The sequence below is a fragment of the Gobius niger genome (genome assembly GCF_951799975.1).
Source record: "Gobius niger genome assembly, chromosome: 15".
Taxonomy (NCBI): Eukaryota; Metazoa; Chordata; class Actinopteri; order Gobiiformes; family Gobiidae; genus Gobius; species Gobius niger.
The window spans coordinates 30,327,063-30,344,290 of record NC_136866.1 but is presented as its reverse complement, the minus strand read 5'-3'; the positions used below and the strand labels follow the sequence as shown (position 1 = coordinate 30,344,290).

The following is a 17,228-nucleotide window of genomic DNA, read 5'->3' as shown; positions in this document are numbered from 1 at the left end:
AACACGTCAAGGTGAGTCCAAACAGGAAGTCCAAACACGTCAAGGTGAGTCCAAACAGGAAGTCCAAACACGTCAAGGTGAGTCCAAACATGAAGTCCAAACACGTCAAGGTGAGTCCAAACATGAAGTCCAAACACGACAAGGTGAGTCCAAACAGGAAGTCCAAGCACGTCAAGGTGAGGCCAAACAGGAAGTCCAAGCATGTCAAGGTGAGTCCAAACATGAAGTCCAAACACGTCAAGGTGAGTCCAAACATGAAGTCCAAACACGACAAGGTGAGTCCAAACAGGAAGTCCAAGCACGTCAAGGTGAGTCCAAACAGGAAGTCCAAACACGTCAAGGTGAGTCCAAACAGGAAGTCCAAACACGTCAAGGTGAGTCCAAACAGGAAGTCCAAACACGTCAAGGTGAGTCCAAACAGGAAGTCCAAACACGTCAAGGTGAGGCCAAACAGGAAGTCCAAGCACGTCAAGGTGAGGCCAAACAGGAAGTCCAAGCATGTCAAGGTGAGTCCAAACATGAAGTCCAAACACGTCAAGGTGAGTCCAAACAGGAAGTCCAAACACGTCAAGGTGAGTCCAAACAGGAAGTCCAAACACGTCAAGGTGAGTCCAAACAGGAAGTCCAAACACGTCAAGGTGAGTCCAAACATGAAGTCCAAACACGTCAAGGTGAGTCCAAACATGAAGTCCAAACACGACAAGGTGAGTCCAAACAGGAAGTCCAAGCACGTCAAGGTGAGGCCAAACAGGAAGTCCAAGCATGTCAAGGTGAGCCCAAACAGGAAGTCCAAGCACGTCAAGGTGAGGCCAAACAGGAAGTCCAAGCACGTCAACGTGAGTCCAAACAGGAAGTCCAAACACGTCACGGTGAGTCCAAACAGGAAGTCCAAACACGACAAGGTGAGCCCAAACAGGAAGTCCAAGCACGTCAAGGTGAGTCCAAACAGGAAGTCCAAACACGTCAAGGTGAGTCCAAACAGGAAGTCCAAACACGTCAAGGTGAGGCCAAACAGGAAGTCCAAACATGTCAAGGTGAGTCCAAACAGGAAGTCCAAACACGACAAGGTGAGCCCAAACAGGAAGTCCAAGCACGTCAAGGTGAGTCCAAACAGGAAGTCCAAACACGTCAAGGTGAGTCCAAACAGGAAGTCCAAACACGTCAAGGTGAGGCCAAACAGGAAGTCCAAACATGTCAAGGTGAGTCCAAACAGGAAGTCCAAACACGTTAATGTGAGCCCAAACAGGAAGTCCAAGCACGTCAAGGTGAGTCCAAACAGGAAGTCCAAACACATCAAGGTGAGGCCAAACAGGAAGTCCAAACACGTCAAGGTGAGGCCAAACAGGAAGTCCAAACACGTCAAGGTGAGGCCAAACAGGAAGTCCAAACACGTCAAGGTGAGGCCAAACAGGAAGTCCAAACATGTCAAGGTGAGTCCAAACAGGAAGTCCAAACACGTTAATGTGAGCCCAAACAGGAAGTCCAAGCACGTCAAGGTGAGTCCAAACAGGAAGTCCAAACACGTCAAGGTGAGTCCAAACAGGAAGTCCAAACACGTCAAGGTGAGGCCAAACAGGAAGTCCAAACATGTCAAGGTGAGTCCAAACAGGAAGTCCAAACACGTTAATGTGAGCCCAAACAGGAAGTCCAAGCACGTCAAGGTGAGTCCAAACAGGAAGTCCAAACACATCAAGGTGAGCCCAAATAGGAAGTCCAAACACGACAAGGTGAGGCCAAACAGGAAGTCCAAACACGACAAGGTGAGTCCAAACAGGAAGTCCAAGCACGTCAAGGTGAGCCCAAACAGGAAGTCCAAACACGTCAAGGTGAGGCCAAACAGGAAGTCCAAACACGTCAAGGTGAGGCCAAACAGGAAGTCCAAGCACGTCAAGGTGAGGCCAAACAGGAAGTCCAAACACGTCAAGGTGAGGCCAAACAGGAAGTCCAAACACGTCAAGGTGAGGCCAAACAGGAAGTCCAAGCACGTCAAGGTGAGTCCAAACAGGAAGTCCAAACACGTCAAGGTGAGCCCAAACAGGAAGTCCAAACACGTCAAGGTGAGCCCAAACAGGAAGTCCAAACACGTCAATGTGAGCCCAAACAGGAAGTCCAAACACGTCAAGGTGAGTCCAAACAGGAAGTCCAAACACGTCAATGTGAGCCCAAACAGGAAGTCCAAACACGTTAATGTGAGTCCAAACAGGAAGTCCAAACACATCAACGTGAGTCCAAACAGGAAGTCCAAACACGTCAAGGTGAGTCCAAACAGGAAGTCCAAACACGTTAATGTGAGTCCAAACAGGAAGTCCAAGCACGTCAAGGTGAGGCCAAACAGGAAGTCCAAACACGTCAAGGTGAGGCCAAACAGGAAGTCCAAGCACGTCAAGGTGAGGCCAAACAGGAAGTCCAAACACGTCAAGGTGAGGCCAAACAGGAAGTCCAAACACGTCAAGGTGAGGCCAAACAGGAAGTCCAAGCACGTCAAGGTGAGTCCAAACAGGAAGTCCAAACACGTCAAGGTGAGCCCAAACAGGAAGTCCAAACACGTCAAGGTGAGCCCAAACAGGAAGTCCAAACACGTCAGTGTGAGCCCAATCAGGAAGTCCAAACACGTCAAGGTGAGTCCAAACAGGAAGTCCAAACACATCAACGTGAGTCCAAACAGGAAGTCCAAACACGTCAAGGTGAGTCCAAACAGGAAGTCCAAACACGTTAATGTGAGTCCAAACAGGAAGTCCAAACACATCAACGTGAGGCCAAACAGGAAGTCCAAACACATCAAGGTGATTGATCCTGTGATTGGTAAAATAAAAGAATACCACCTGGTTCTGTAAGGAGCGGGACACAGCAATATTTATTTTCGTACGTCAAACTGGGATGGGACAGGATTTGTTTTTGTGGGAGTGGGATGGACACGATGATACACAGTCTTACCCTCCGCACTCCACTCCTGCCTGGAGCAGATTAAGGCACCGATGACTTACAGTTTCCTCTAGTTGAATAACTGCAAAACTGAAGCCATCTTGATTGCCACCATATCCAATACGGTGGATGACTGGAGAAAGCTGCTCACTGGAGACCCACCTGTTGATGTGTTTGTGCAGGTGCTGAGCTCCGACAGGAAGTGCACACATGGAGACAGGAAGTGCACACGTGGAGACAGGAAGTGCTCACGTGGAGACTGGCTGCCGTACGACTTCCTGGTCCTCTGCACCGGGCTGCAGTACCAGGTCAGATGTTGTTTGGTTTCTACACAAATCTGATTTTGAGTTTTTCTCCATGAGACACTTTTGAAAGGCGCCGATCACGACAGAGTTCACGTGAGTTTGTGACGTCAGAGCTGTGACTGTGACTGTGCTGTTTGTGCAGGAGCCGTCGGTCGTCTCAGACCCGCCCCCTCGGAACCTGTGGACTCTGAACGGACCTCAGGACTGTGCCCGCCTCAGACGCTGGGTCCAAGAGGAGCTGCTCCACACAGAGGGTACGTGTTCTGCACATGTCCCCGCCCACTGCACATGTCCCCGCCCACTGCACATGTCCCCGCCCACTGCACATGTCCCTGTCAAGCATCCTGAGGTGAAGAACACTTCTGATTGTCCTGAAGCTCCGCCCTCTCTCCTCAGAGCACGTGGTGGTGTACGGCGACAGCATCGACGCCTTCACCTCCGCTCAGGCCCTGCTCTCCCTGGGCGTGGCGGGGCCTCGGATCAGCCTGGTGCTGGGCGGGGGCGGAGCCTGGATCCCGGACGCGGCCGTCGAGCGAGCCGTGAGTCAGAGCCTGCAGCAGCTCCAGGTCACGGTTTACAAGGACTGTGAGAGGCTGCAGGTGCAGACGGAGGAGCAGCGGCTCCGAGCCGTGACGTTCAGCTGCGGCGGCGACGCCAAACACGTCTACTGCACGGTGAGACGCCAAACACGTCTACTGCACGGTGAGACGCCAAACACGCCTACTGCACGGTGAGACGGCAAACACGCCTACTGCACGGTGAGACGCCAAACACGTCTACTGCACGGTGAGACACCAAACACGCCTACTGCACGGTGAGACGCCAAACACGCCTACCGCACGGTGAGACTCTAAACACGCCTACTGCACGGTGAGACGCCAAACACGCCTACTGCACGGTGAGACGCCAAACACGCCTACTGCACGGTGAGACGGCAAACACGCCTACTGCACGGTGAGACGCCAAACACGCCTACTGCACGGTGAGACGCCAAACACGTCTACTGCACGGTGAGACGCCAAACACGCCTACTGCACGGTGAGACGGCAAACACGCCTACTGCACGGTGAGACGCCAAACACGCCTACTGCACGGTGAGACACCAAACACGCCTACTGCACGGTGAGACTCTAAACACGCCTACTGCACGGTGAGACGCCAAACACGCCTACTGCACGGTGAGACGCCAAACACGCCTACTGCACGGTGAGACGCCAAACACGCCTACTGCACGGTGAGACGCCAAACACGTCTACTGCACGGTGAGACACCAAACACGCCTACTGCACGGTGAGACGCCAAACACGCCTACCGCACGGTGAGACTCTAAACACGCCTACTGCACGGTGAGACGCCAAACACGCCTACTGCACGGTGAGACGCCAAACACGCCTACTGCACGGTGAGACGCCAAACACGTCTACTGCACGGTGAGACACCAAACACGCCTACTGCACGGTGAGACGCCAAACACGCCTACCGCACGGTGAGACTCTAAACACGCCTACTGCACGGTGAGACGCCAAACACGCCTACTGCACGGTGAGACGCCAAACACGCCTACTGCACGGTGAGACGGCAAACACGCCTACTGCACGGTGAGACGCCAAACACGCCTAATGCACGGTGAGACGCCAAACACGCCTACTGCACGGTGAGACGCCAAACACGCCTACTGCACGGTGAGACGCCAAACACGCCTACTGCACGGTGAGACGCCAAACACGTCTACTGCACGGTGAGACGCCAAACACGTCTACTGCACGGTGAGACGCCAAACACGTCTACTGCACGGTGAGACGCCAAACACGTCTACTGCACGGTGAGACGCCAAACACGTCTACTGCACGGTGAGACGCCAAACACGTCTACTGCACGGTGAGACGCCAAACACGTCTACTGCACGGTGAGACGCCAAACACGTCTACTGCACGGTGAGACTCTAAACACGCCTACAGCACGGTGAGACGCCAAACACGCCTACCGCACGGTGAGACTCTAAACACGTCTACTGCACGGTGAGACGCCAAACACGTCTACTGCACGGTGAGACGCCAAACACGCCTACTGCACGGTGAGACGCCAAACACGCCTACTGCACGGTGAGACGCCAAACACGTCTACTGCACGGTGAGACGCCAAACACGTCTACTGCACGGTGAGACGCCAAACACGTCTACTGCACGGTGAGACGCCAAACACGTCTACTGCACGGTGAGACGCCAAACACGTCTACTGCACGGTGAGACGCCAAACACGTCTACTGCACGGTGAGACTCTAAACACGTCTACTGCACGGTGAGACGCCAAACACGTCTACTGCACGGTGAGACGCCAAACACGCCTACTGCACGGTGAGACGCCAAACACGCCTACTGCACGGTGAGACGCCAAACACGTCTACTGCACGGTGAGACGCCAAACACGTCTACTGCACGGTGAGACGCCAAACACGTCTACTGCACGGTGAGACGCCAAACACGTCTACTGCACGGTGAGACGCCAAACACGTCTACTGCACGGTGAGACGCCAAACACGTCTACTGCACGGTGAGACGCCAAACACGTCTACTGCACGGTGAGACGCCAAACACGTCTACTGCACGGTGAGACGCCAAACACGTCTACTGCACGGTGAGACGCCAAACACGCCTACTGCACGGTGAGACGCCAAACACGCCTACTGCACGGTGAGACGCCAAACACGCCTACTGCACGGTGAGACGCCAAACACGCCTAATGCACGGTGAGACGCCAAACACGTCTACTGCACGGTGAGACGCCAAACACGTCTACTGCACGGTGAGACGCCAAACACGTCTACTGCACGGTGAGACGCCAAACACGTCTACTGCACGGTGAGACGCCAAACACGTCTACTGCACGGTGAGACGCCAAACACGTCTACTGCACGGTGAGACGCCAAACACGCCTACTGCACGGTGAGACTCTAAACACGCCTACTGCACGGTGAGACGCCAAACACGTCTACTGCACGGTGAGACGCCAAACACGTCTACTGCACGGTGAGACGCCAAACACGCCTACCGCACGGTGAGACTCTAAACACGCCTACTGCACGGTGAGACGCCAAACACGCCTACTGCACGGTGAGACGCTAAACACGCCTACAGCACGGTGAGACGCCAAACACGTCTACTGCACGGTGAGACGCCAAACACGCCTACTGCACGGTGAGACGCCAAACACGTCTACTGCACGGTGAGACGCCAAACACGTCTACTGCACGGTGAGACGCCAAACACGCCTACCGCACGGTGAGACTCTAAACACGCCTACTGCACGGTGAGACGCCAAACACGCCTACTGCACGGTGAGACGCTAAACACGCCTACAGCACGGTGAGACGCCAAACACGCCTACTGCACGGTGAGACGCCAAACACGCCTACTGCACGGTGAGACGCCAAACACGCCTACTGCACGGTGAGACGGCAAACACGCCTACTGCACGGTGAGACGCCAAACACGTCTACTGCACGGTGAGACGCCAAACACGCCTACTGCACGGTGAGACGCCAAACACGTCTACTGCACGGTGAGACGCCAAACACGTCTACTGCACGGTGAGACGCCAAACACGCCTACTGCACGGTGAGACGCCAAACACGCCTACTGCACGGTGAGACGCCAAACACGCCTACCGCACGGTGAGACTCTAAACACGCCTACTGCACGGTGAGACGGCAAACACGCCTACTGCACGGTGAGACGCCAAACACGTCTACTGCACGGTGAGACGCCAAACACGTCTACTGCACGGTGAGACGCCAAACACGTCTACTGCACGGTGAGACGCCAAACACGTCTACTGCACGGTGAGACTCTAAACACGCCTACTGCACGGTGAGACTCTAAACACGCCTACTGCACGGTGAGACGCCAAACACGTCTACTGCACGGTGAGACACCAAACACGTCTACTGCACGGTGAGACGCCAAACACGCCTTCTGCACGGTGAGACGCCAAACACGTCTACTGCACGGTGAGACGCCAAACACGCCTACTGCACGGTGAGACGCCAAACACGTCTACTGCACGGTGAGACGCCAAACACGCCTACTGCACGGTGAGACTACACGACTGTTTAATAATCAGACATTTTGTTTTTGTGACCTTGAGAATATTGTATCAGAGCCTTAAACTGACATTAAAAGCATTAGATTAGACTTTCTGATGTAAGTCCTTCAGTCACACAGTACTTTTTCTCTTCTCCTGTAGTTAAACCATGTTAAAGAGGGGGTGTTCTGCTTTTTCCAGTCCCATAGCACCAGTCTATATCACACTACAATGATGACAAACCTTCTGTTGGTCTGTAAATGCAGTAAATTAGAATAACTGCCTTGTATAAAATGTCTCTCTCAAAATGGCTGTAGTGAATGTCTTGAAATAGGCGTCTGTCTCTTTAAGAACCTCTGAGCCTTTAGACACGCCCCCTCCACACGCTGTCTGTGGCATCAGTGGGGAGGGGGTTCTGCTGAGGAGCAGTGGTTGGTTACTCGGCTGGTGACGAAAGCTCGGAGGCGTCTCCAGGAGGTGGGGGCGTTCCTAGGAGGACTCAGGCAAACCTATCCCTAAAATGGCCGCCATCAGAGTTTTTACAGATTACTCAGAAATACGTGAATGTGCCAAGGCAACACTTCAGGCATTTTTTTAATGAGGGAGTGACAGAATAACAGGATGGAAAGCTTGAAAAAGTCCATTTTGCATAATAAAGCTGACAGGAGTACCTCTCTGTGCTCTACTCAGGGCCTGCTGAGTAACAGGAGTACCTCTCCGTGCTCTCCTCAGGGCCTGCTGAGTAACAGGAGTACCTCTCCGTCCTCAGGGCCTGCTGAGTAACAGGAGTACCTCTCCGTGCTCTCCTCAGGGCCTGCTGAGTAACAGGAGTACCTCTCCGTGCTCTCCTCAGGGCCTGCTGAGTAACAGGAGTACCTCTCCGTGCTCTCCTCAGGGCCTGCTGAGTAACAGGAGTACCTCTCCGTCCTCAGGGCCTGCTGAGCCTGTGCTCTCCGCGGATCGACCCCAGCCTCCTGCGGGCCGTGCTGAGCTCCTTCCTGGTGCTGGACTGGCGGCTGGTGGTGGACCGCTGCTTCCACACGTCTGACCCCTGGATCCTGGCGGCCGGGCCCCTCACCAGGTTCTCCCGGAGGTACCACACGGACGAATGGAGCCACCAGAGGTTCTGCTCCAGAGAGGTGAGGCTCTGCAGACGGGGGGGCCCTCGGGGAGAGTCTGACCGTGTCTGTGTCCGCAGGTCGGGCAGGACTTGGCTCGTCAGGTCCTGCTCCTGTTCGACCCCACGGCGGAGCCCAGAGCCCACAGCGAGCTGGTGCCGGTCTACAGGAGGCCCAAAGTCACAGGTCCAGCACTCTCCTGTCCCTGAACTTCTGTCCCTGAAATGCTCTTCACACCTTTCCTCTGTCTCGGAGCTCTCCGGGTTTAAAGGGTGATCTGTTTCAGGGGGGATCCTGCCTGGAGGTCTGCACTTCCTCCATGTGACCAAACCCACTCCGTCCAAGTTCTCCACCGTCCCCTACGTGAGTCACATTCTCCTGATGGTCTTTCCTCCATGTGCATCAATCATGACAAAAAGTGACAAAAGAGCAACAAAACACAACAAAAAAGCGACAAACATGCACCAAAACTGTGTCAAATATGCGACATGATAAAAAGGTCCTGAGCTCACACTCTTCTCTGTCTCACACTCGTCTCTGTCTGTCTCACACTCGTCTCTGTCTCACACTCTTCTCTGTCTCACGCTCGTCTCTGTCTCACACTCGTCTCTGTCTCACGCTCGTCTCTGTCTCACGCTCGTCTCTGTCTCACGCTCGTCTCTGTCTCACGCTCGTCTCTGTCTCACGCTCGTCTCTGTCTCACGCTCGTCTCTGTCTCACGCTCGTCTCTGTCTCACGCTCGTCTCTGTCTCACACTCGTCTCTGTCTCACGCTCGTCTCTGTCTCACGCTCGTCTCTGTCTCACGCTCGTCTCTGTCTCACGCTCGTCTCTGTCTCACTCTCGTCTCTCTCACTCTCGTCTCTGTCTCACACTCGTCTCTGTCTCACGCTCGTCTCTGTCTCACGCTCGTCTCTGTCTCACGCTCGTCTCTGTCTCACGCTCGTCTCTGTCTCACGCTCGTCTCTGTCTCACGCTCGTCTCTGTCTCACGTTCGTCTCTGTCTCACGCTCGTCTCTGTCTCACGCTCGTCTCTGTCTCACGCTCGTCTCTGTCTCACGCTCGTCTCTGTCTCACGCTCGTCTCTGTCTCACGCTCGTCTCTGTCTCACACTCGTCTCTGTCTCACGCTCGTCTCTGTCTCACTCTCGTCTCTGTCTCACACTCGTCTCTGTCTCACACTCGTCTCTGTCTCACACTCGTCTCTGTCTCACGCTCGTCTCTGTCTCACACTCGTCTGTCTCACACTCGTCTGTCTCACACTCGTCTCTGTCTCACGCTCGTCTCTGTCTCACGCTCGTCTCTGTCTCACGCTCGTCTCTGTCTCACGCTCGTCTCTGTCTCACGCTCGTCTCTGTCTCACACTCGTCTCTGTCTCACGCTCGTCTCTGTCTCACTCTCGTCTCTGTCTCACACTCGTCTCTGTCTCACACTCGTCTCTGTCTCACACTCGTCTCTGTCTCACGCTCGTCTCTGTCTCACACTCGTCTGTCTCACACTCGTCTGTCTCACACTCGTCTCTGTCTCACGCTCGTCTCTGTCTCACGCTCGTCTCTGTCTCACGCTCGTCTCTGTCTCACGCTCGTCTCTGTCTCACGCTCGTCTCTGTCTCACGCTCGTCTCTGTCTCACGTTCGTCTCTGTCTCACGCTCGTCTCTGTCTCACGCTCGTCTCTGTCTCACGCTCGTCTCTGTCTCACGCTCGTCTCTGTCTCACGCTCGTCTCTGTCTCACGCTCGTCTCTGTCTCACGTTCGTCTCTGTCTCACGCTCGTCTCTGTCTCACTCTCGTCTCTGTCTCACTCTCGTCTCTGTCTCACACTCGTCTCTGTCTCACACTCGTCTCTGTCTCACGCTCGTCTCTGTCTCACACTCGTCTCTGTCTCACGCTCGTCTCTGTCTCACTCTCGTCTCTGTCTCACTCTCGTCTCTGTCTCACACTCGTCTCTGTCTCACACTCGTCTCTGTCTCACGCTCGTCTCTGTCTCACACTCGTCTGTCTCACACTCGTCTGTCTCACACTCGTCTCTGTCTCACGCTCGTCTCTGTCTCACGCTCGTCTCTGTCTCACGCTCGTCTCTGTCTCACGCTCGTCTCTGTCTCACTCTCGTCTCTGTCTCACACTCGTCTCTGTCTCACGCTCGTCTCTTTCTCACACTCGTCTCTGTCTCACACTCGTCTCTTTCTCACGCTCGTCTCTGTCTCACACTCATCTCTGTCTCACACTATTCTCTGTCTCACGCTCGTCTCTGTCTCACACTCGTCTCTGTCTCAGCTGAAGGACTCGTCCCTGGTGACGGGACGTCCTGAGTGCGGCTCGTACTTCTGCCTTCAGCTGGACGACTGTGAGCGGGTGGAGACCGTCACCTGCGCCTCCTTCAAGCCCCTCCCCCTGCACAACCTCCTCGCCCTGTACGGCCTGCAGCAAAGCCTCCTGGGAAACCTCAGCACGCACTTCAGCCTCGGACACGTGCCCGACTTCTACAGGTGAGACAGACCCGACTTCTACAGGTGAGACAGACCTGACTTCTACAGGTGAGTCAGACCCGACTTCTACAGGTGAGTCAGAGACCGACGCCCGACTTCTACAGGTGAGACAGACCCGACTTCTACAGGTGAGTCAGACCCGACTTCTACAGGTGAGACAGACCCGACTTCTACAGGTGAGTCAGACCCGACTTCTACAGGTGAGACAGACCCGACTTCTACAGGTGAGACAGACCCGACTTCTACAGGTGAGACAGAGACTGACTTCTACAGGTGAGACAGACCCGACTTCTACAGGTGAGACAGACCCGACTTCTACAGGTGAGACAGACCCGACTTCTACAGGTGAGTCAGACCCGACTTCTACAGGTGAGACAGACCCGACTTCTACAGGTGAGTCAGACCTGACTTCTACAGGTGAGACAGACCCGACTTCTACAGGTGAGACAGACCCGACTTCTACAGGTGAGTCAGACCCGACTTCTACAGGTGAGTCAGACCCGACTTCTACAGGTGAGACAGACCCGACTTCTACAGGTGAGTCAGACCTGACTTCTACAGGTGAGACAGACCCGACTTCTACAGGTGAGACAGACCCGACTTCTACAGGTGAGACAGACCCGACTTCTACAGGTGAGACAGACCCGACTTCTACAGGTGAGACAGACCCGACTTCTACAGGTGAGTCAGACCCGACTTCTACAGGTGAGACAGACCCGACTTCTACAGGTGAGACAGACCCGACTTCTACAGGTGAGACAGACCCGACTTCTACAGGTGAGACAGACCCGACTTCTACAGGTGAGACAGACCCGACTTCTACAGGTGAGACAGACCCGACTTCTACAGGTGAGACCGACGCCCGACTTCTACAGGTGAGACAGACCCGACTTCTACAGGTGAGACAGACCCGACTTCTACAGGTGAGACCGACGCCCGACTTCTACAGGTGAGTCAGACCCGACTTCTACAGGTGAGACAGACCCGACTTCTACAGGTGAGACAGACCCGACTTCTACAGGTGAGACAGACCCGACTTCTACAGGTGAGACAGACCTGACTTCTACAGGTGAGACAGACCTGACTTCTACAGGTGAGACAGACCTGACTTCTACAGGTGAGTCAGACCCGACTTCTACAGGTGAGACAGACCCGACTTCTACAGGTGAGACAGACCCGACTTCTACAGGTGAGACAGACCCGACTTCTACAGGTGAGACAGACCCGACTTCTACAGGTGAGTCAGACCCGACTTCTACAGGTGAGACAGACCCGACTTCTACAGGTGAGTCAGACCCGACTTCTACAGGTGAGACAGACCTGACTTCTACAGGTGAGACAGAGACCGACGCCCGACTTCTACAGGTGAGACAGACCTGACTTCTACAGGTGAGTCAGACCCGACTTCTACAGGTGAGACAGACCCGACTTCTACAGGTGAGTCAGACCCGACTTCTACAGGTGAGACAGACCCGACTTCTACAGGTGAGTCAGACCCGACTTCTACAGGTGAGACAGACCCGACTTCTACAGGTGAGACAGACCCGACTTCTACAGGTGAGTCAGACCCGACTTCTACAGGTGAGACAGACCTGACTTCTACAGGTGAGACAGAGACCGACGCCCGACTTCTACAGGTGAGACAGACCTGACTTCTACAGGTGAGTCAGACCCGACTTCTACAGGTGAGACAGACCCGACTTCTACAGGTGAGTCAGACCCGACTTCTACAGGTGAGACAGACCCGACTTCTACAGGTGAGTCAGACCCGACTTCTACAGGTGAGACAGACCCGACTTCTACAGGTGAGTCAGACCCGACTTCTACAGGTGAGTCAGAGACCGACGCCCGACTTCTACAGGTGAGACAGACCCGACTTCCACAGGTGAGTCAGAGACCGACGCCCGACTTCTACAGGTGAGACAGACCCGACTTCTACAGGTGAGTCAGACCCGACTTCTACAGGTGAGTCAGAGACCGACGCCCGACTTCTACAGGTGAGTCAGACCCGACTTCCACAGGTGAGTCAGAGACCGACTTCTACAGGTGAGACAGACCCGACTTCTACAGGTGAGACAGACCCGACTTCTACAGGTGAGACAGACCCGACTTCTACAGGTGAGACAGACCCGACTTCTACAGGTGAGACAGACCCGACTTCTACAGGTGAGACAGACCCGACTTCTACAGGTGAGACAGACCCGACTTCTACAGGTGAGACAGACCCGACTTCTACAGGTGAGTCAGAGACCGACGCCCGACTTCTACAGGTGAGACAGAGACCGACTTCTACAGGTGAGACAGACCCGACTTCTACAGGTGAGACAGACCCGACTTCTACAGGTGAGACAGACCCGACTTCTACAGGTGAGACAGACCCGACTTCTACAGGTGAGACCGACGCCCGACTTCTACAGGTGAGACAGACCCGACTTCTACAGGTGAGACAGACCCGACTTCTACAGGTGAGACAGACCCGACTTCTACAGGTGAGACAGACCCGACTTCTACAGGTGAGACAGACCCGACTTCTACAGGTGAGACCGACGCCCGACTTCTACAGGTGAGACAGACCCGACTTCTACAGGTGAGTCAGAGACCGACGCCCGACTTCTACAGGTGAGACAGACCCGACTTCTACAGGTGAGTCAGAGACCGACGCCCGACTTCTACAGGTGAGACAGACCTGACTTCTACAGGTGAGACAGACCCGACTTCTACAGGTGAGACAGACCCGACTTCTACAGGTGAGACAGACCTGACTTCTACAGGTGAGACAGACCTGACTTCTACAGGTGAGACAGACCCGACTTCTACAGGTGAGACAGACCTGACTTCTACAGGTGAGTCAGACCCGACTTCTACAGGTGAGACAGACCCGACTTCTACAGGTGAGTCAGAGACCGACGCCCGACTTCTACAGGTGAGTCAGACCCGACTTCTACAGGTGAGACAGACCCGACTTCTACAGGTGAGTCAGAGACCGACACCCGACTTCTACAGGTGAGTCAGAGACCGACTTCTACAGGTGAGACAGACCTGACTTCTACAGGTGAGTCAGACCCGACTTCTACAGGTGAGACAGACCCGACTTCTACAGGTGAGTCAGAGACCGACACCCGACTTCTACAGGTGAGTCAGACCCGACTTCTACAGGTGAGACAGACCCGACTTCTACAGGTGAGTCAGAGACCGACGCCCGACTTCTACAGGTGAGACAGAGACCGACACCCGACTTCTACAGGTGAGTCAGACCCGACTTCTACAGGTGAGACAGACCCGACTTCTACAGGTGAGTCAGAGACCGACGCCCGACTTCTACAGGTGAGACAGAGACCGACACCCGACTTCTACAGGTGAGACAGACCCGACTTCTACAGGTGAGTCAGAGACCGACACCCGACTTCTACAGGTGAGTCAGACCCGACTTCTACAGGTGAGACAGACCCGACTTCTACAGGTGAGTCAGAGACCGACGCCCGACTTCTACAGGTGAGACAGACCCGACTTCTACAGGTGAGTCAGACCCGACTTCTACAGGTGAGTCAGACCCGACTTCTACAGGTGAGTCAGACCCGACTTCTACAGGTGAGACAGACCCGACTTCTACAGGTGAGACAGACCCGACTTCTACAGGTGAGACAGACCCGACTTCTACAGGTGAGACAGACCCGACTTCTACAGGTGAGACAGACCCGACTTCTACAGGTGAGACAGACCCGACTTCTACAGGTGAGACAGACCCGACTTCTACAGGTGAGTCAGAGACCGACGCCCGACTTCTACAGGTGAGACAGACCCGACTTCTACAGGTGAGTCAGAGACCGACGCCCGACTTCTACAGGTGAGACAGAGACCGACTTCTACAGGTGAGACAGACCCGACTTCTACAGGTGAGACAGACCCGACTTCTACAGGTGAGACAGACCCGACTTCTACAGGTGAGACAGACCCGACTTCTACAGGTGAGACCGACGCCCGACTTCTACAGGTGAGACAGACCCGACTTCTACAGGTGAGACAGACCCGACTTCTACAGGTGAGACAGACCCGACTTCTACAGGTGAGACAGACCCGACTTCTACAGGTGAGACAGACCCGACTTCTACAGGTGAGACCGACGCCCGACTTCTACAGGTGAGACAGACCCGACTTCTACAGGTGAGTCAGACCCGACTTCTACAGGTGAGACAGACCCGACTTCTACAGGTGAGACAGACCCGACTTCTACAGGTGAGACAGACCTGACTTCTACAGGTGAGTCAGAGACCGACGCCCGACTTCTACAGGTGAGACAGACCCGACTTCTACAGGTGAGTCAGAGACCGACGCCCGACTTCTACAGGTGAGACAGACCTGACTTCTACAGGTGAGACAGACCCGACTTCTACAGGTGAGACAGACCCGACTTCTACAGGTGAGACAGACCTGACTTCTACAGGTGAGACAGACCCGACTTCTACAGGTGAGACAGACCTGACTTCTACAGGTGAGTCAGACCCGACTTCTACAGGTGAGACAGACCCGACTTCTACAGGTGAGTCAGAGACCGACGCCCGACTTCTACAGGTGAGACAGACCCGACTTCTACAGGTGAGTCAGAGACCGACACCCGACTTCTACAGGTGAGTCAGAGACCGACTTCTACAGGTGAGACAGACCTGACTTCTACAGGTGAGTCAGACCCGACTTCTACAGGTGAGACAGACCCGACTTCTACAGGTGAGTCAGAGACCGACACCCGACTTCTACAGGTGAGTCAGACCCGACTTCTACAGGTGAGACAGACCCGACTTCTACAGGTGAGTCAGAGACCGACGCCCGACTTCTACAGGTGAGACAGAGACCGACACCCGACTTCTACAGGTGAGTCAGAGACCGACTTCTACAGGTGAGACAGACCCGACTTCTACAGGTGAGTCAGACCCGACTTCTACAGGTGAGTCAGACCCGACTTCTACAGGTGAGTCAGACCCGACTTCTACAGGTGAGACAGACCCGGTGATCCAATCATATCTCCATATACTTCCATGTAGATTGTTATTGAGGGACTTCAGGGTCCCAGAGCAACACTGCTCGTGAGCATCACGTGATGCAAATAAACAATTCTGATGCACGGATCTGTTTGAGTTGAACAGCAGCTGCAAGAGCGAGCGCCCGCCCAGACTGATGTCCCCGTGTAAATATACAGGGGGGGTTCACTCTGGAGGCCAGGCTGCGATGCATCGACCGGCTGATATATTGGCTGACCTCTACTATGGATTTCTATATGTTCTGTCTGCTCTGCCCTCCTCCAGTCCAGGGACACACAGGCCTGTGAAGGAGCAGCTGTGAGGGAGGAGGGTGGGAGGGCATCGGGGCTAAAACAAAAGGCGTGTGTCTGCTTTAAAGGGTCACTGCTCCACAATAGCAGCGCCCCGCCCCCGGCTCATCCTGTCGTCTGCCCTTTGTCCAGCTTCTTCAGGCAGAGCTGGTGTCTGGCCATTTTCCACGACCGATTCTCCGACTTCCAACAGGAGCTGCGGGCCCTGGCTAACCACTCTGCCACCGCCACGGTACCACCCCCCCCCCCACGCTTCACCGAGTACCACCCACCACCAGACTCACCTGAGGGTTTATCTTTATGTCCAGTGTTAGGCCACACAGCAGCTAAAGTCATACATATGCCGACATTTATGACAGAAATACAGGACAGAGACGCTGAGGACCACGAGTCACATGTTTAAAAGCGGTTTCAAAGCTCAATGAATCAGGCATGAAGTAGATATTTACACGTCAGTCTTACAACACGGGTCTTTGTCATGTGGTGCGACTCATAACAGCGAAACCCGTGAACTATATTTAAGAGGAAGATTGTGACATTATAGAATAAATAAAGTTTATAATTTACAAGATAATACACATCCTTTTTTCCCTAATACTTTAAATGATAGAGAACATGTACATTAAAGGAGCATTATGTAACTTTCTGTATGTAAAGTGGCCAAGTTTTTGACTGTAATGATTGAGATTTTTTGTTCTATTTTAAAATTGTCCTTTTGAAAATCCTTAAACTTCAGTAACTCATGTATGTGTATGTGTGTGTTTAGGCGGCGAGAGCGGAGGAGGAGGAGGAGGAGGAGGGGGAGGGAGCAGAGGGGGGGGGAGGAGGAGGAGGAGGAGGAGGAGGAGGAGGAGGAGGGAGCAGAGGGGGGGGAGGAGGAGACGTCCCCCGACCGCCTGGACCCCGAGAGCAGAGCCGCTGTGAGGAGCAGCGCCATCAAATACCTGCGCTACAACAGCAACCTGCTGCCCATGTTCGCCACGCCGGGGCAGATCTGA

General features: G+C 54.4%; 1 protein-coding gene across 1 annotated transcript in view; it reads left to right on the top strand.

Annotated features, from left to right (window-relative positions):
• cfap61 (cilia and flagella associated protein 61) overlaps positions 1 to 17,228 on the top strand; it is a gene marked incomplete at both ends in the record, with an annotated part of 42,504 nt that extends 25,276 nt beyond the window's left edge. Inside the window, 13 exons of the mRNA XM_079572070.1 lie at positions 111 to 308; positions 639 to 935; positions 1,761 to 2,057; positions 2,322 to 2,618; positions 3,105 to 3,230; positions 3,370 to 3,481; positions 3,624 to 3,901; positions 8,240 to 8,446; positions 8,506 to 8,611; positions 8,712 to 8,788; positions 10,696 to 10,907; positions 16,363 to 16,462; positions 17,100 to 17,228. Coding sequence (XP_079428196.1) covers positions 111 to 308; positions 639 to 935; positions 1,761 to 2,057; positions 2,322 to 2,618; positions 3,105 to 3,230; positions 3,370 to 3,481; positions 3,624 to 3,901; positions 8,240 to 8,446; positions 8,506 to 8,611; positions 8,712 to 8,788; positions 10,696 to 10,907; positions 16,363 to 16,462; positions 17,100 to 17,228 — 2,436 coding nt within the window. The remainder of the gene's footprint in view (positions 1 to 110; positions 309 to 638; positions 936 to 1,760; positions 2,058 to 2,321; positions 2,619 to 3,104; positions 3,231 to 3,369; positions 3,482 to 3,623; positions 3,902 to 8,239; positions 8,447 to 8,505; positions 8,612 to 8,711; positions 8,789 to 10,695; positions 10,908 to 16,362; positions 16,463 to 17,099) is intronic.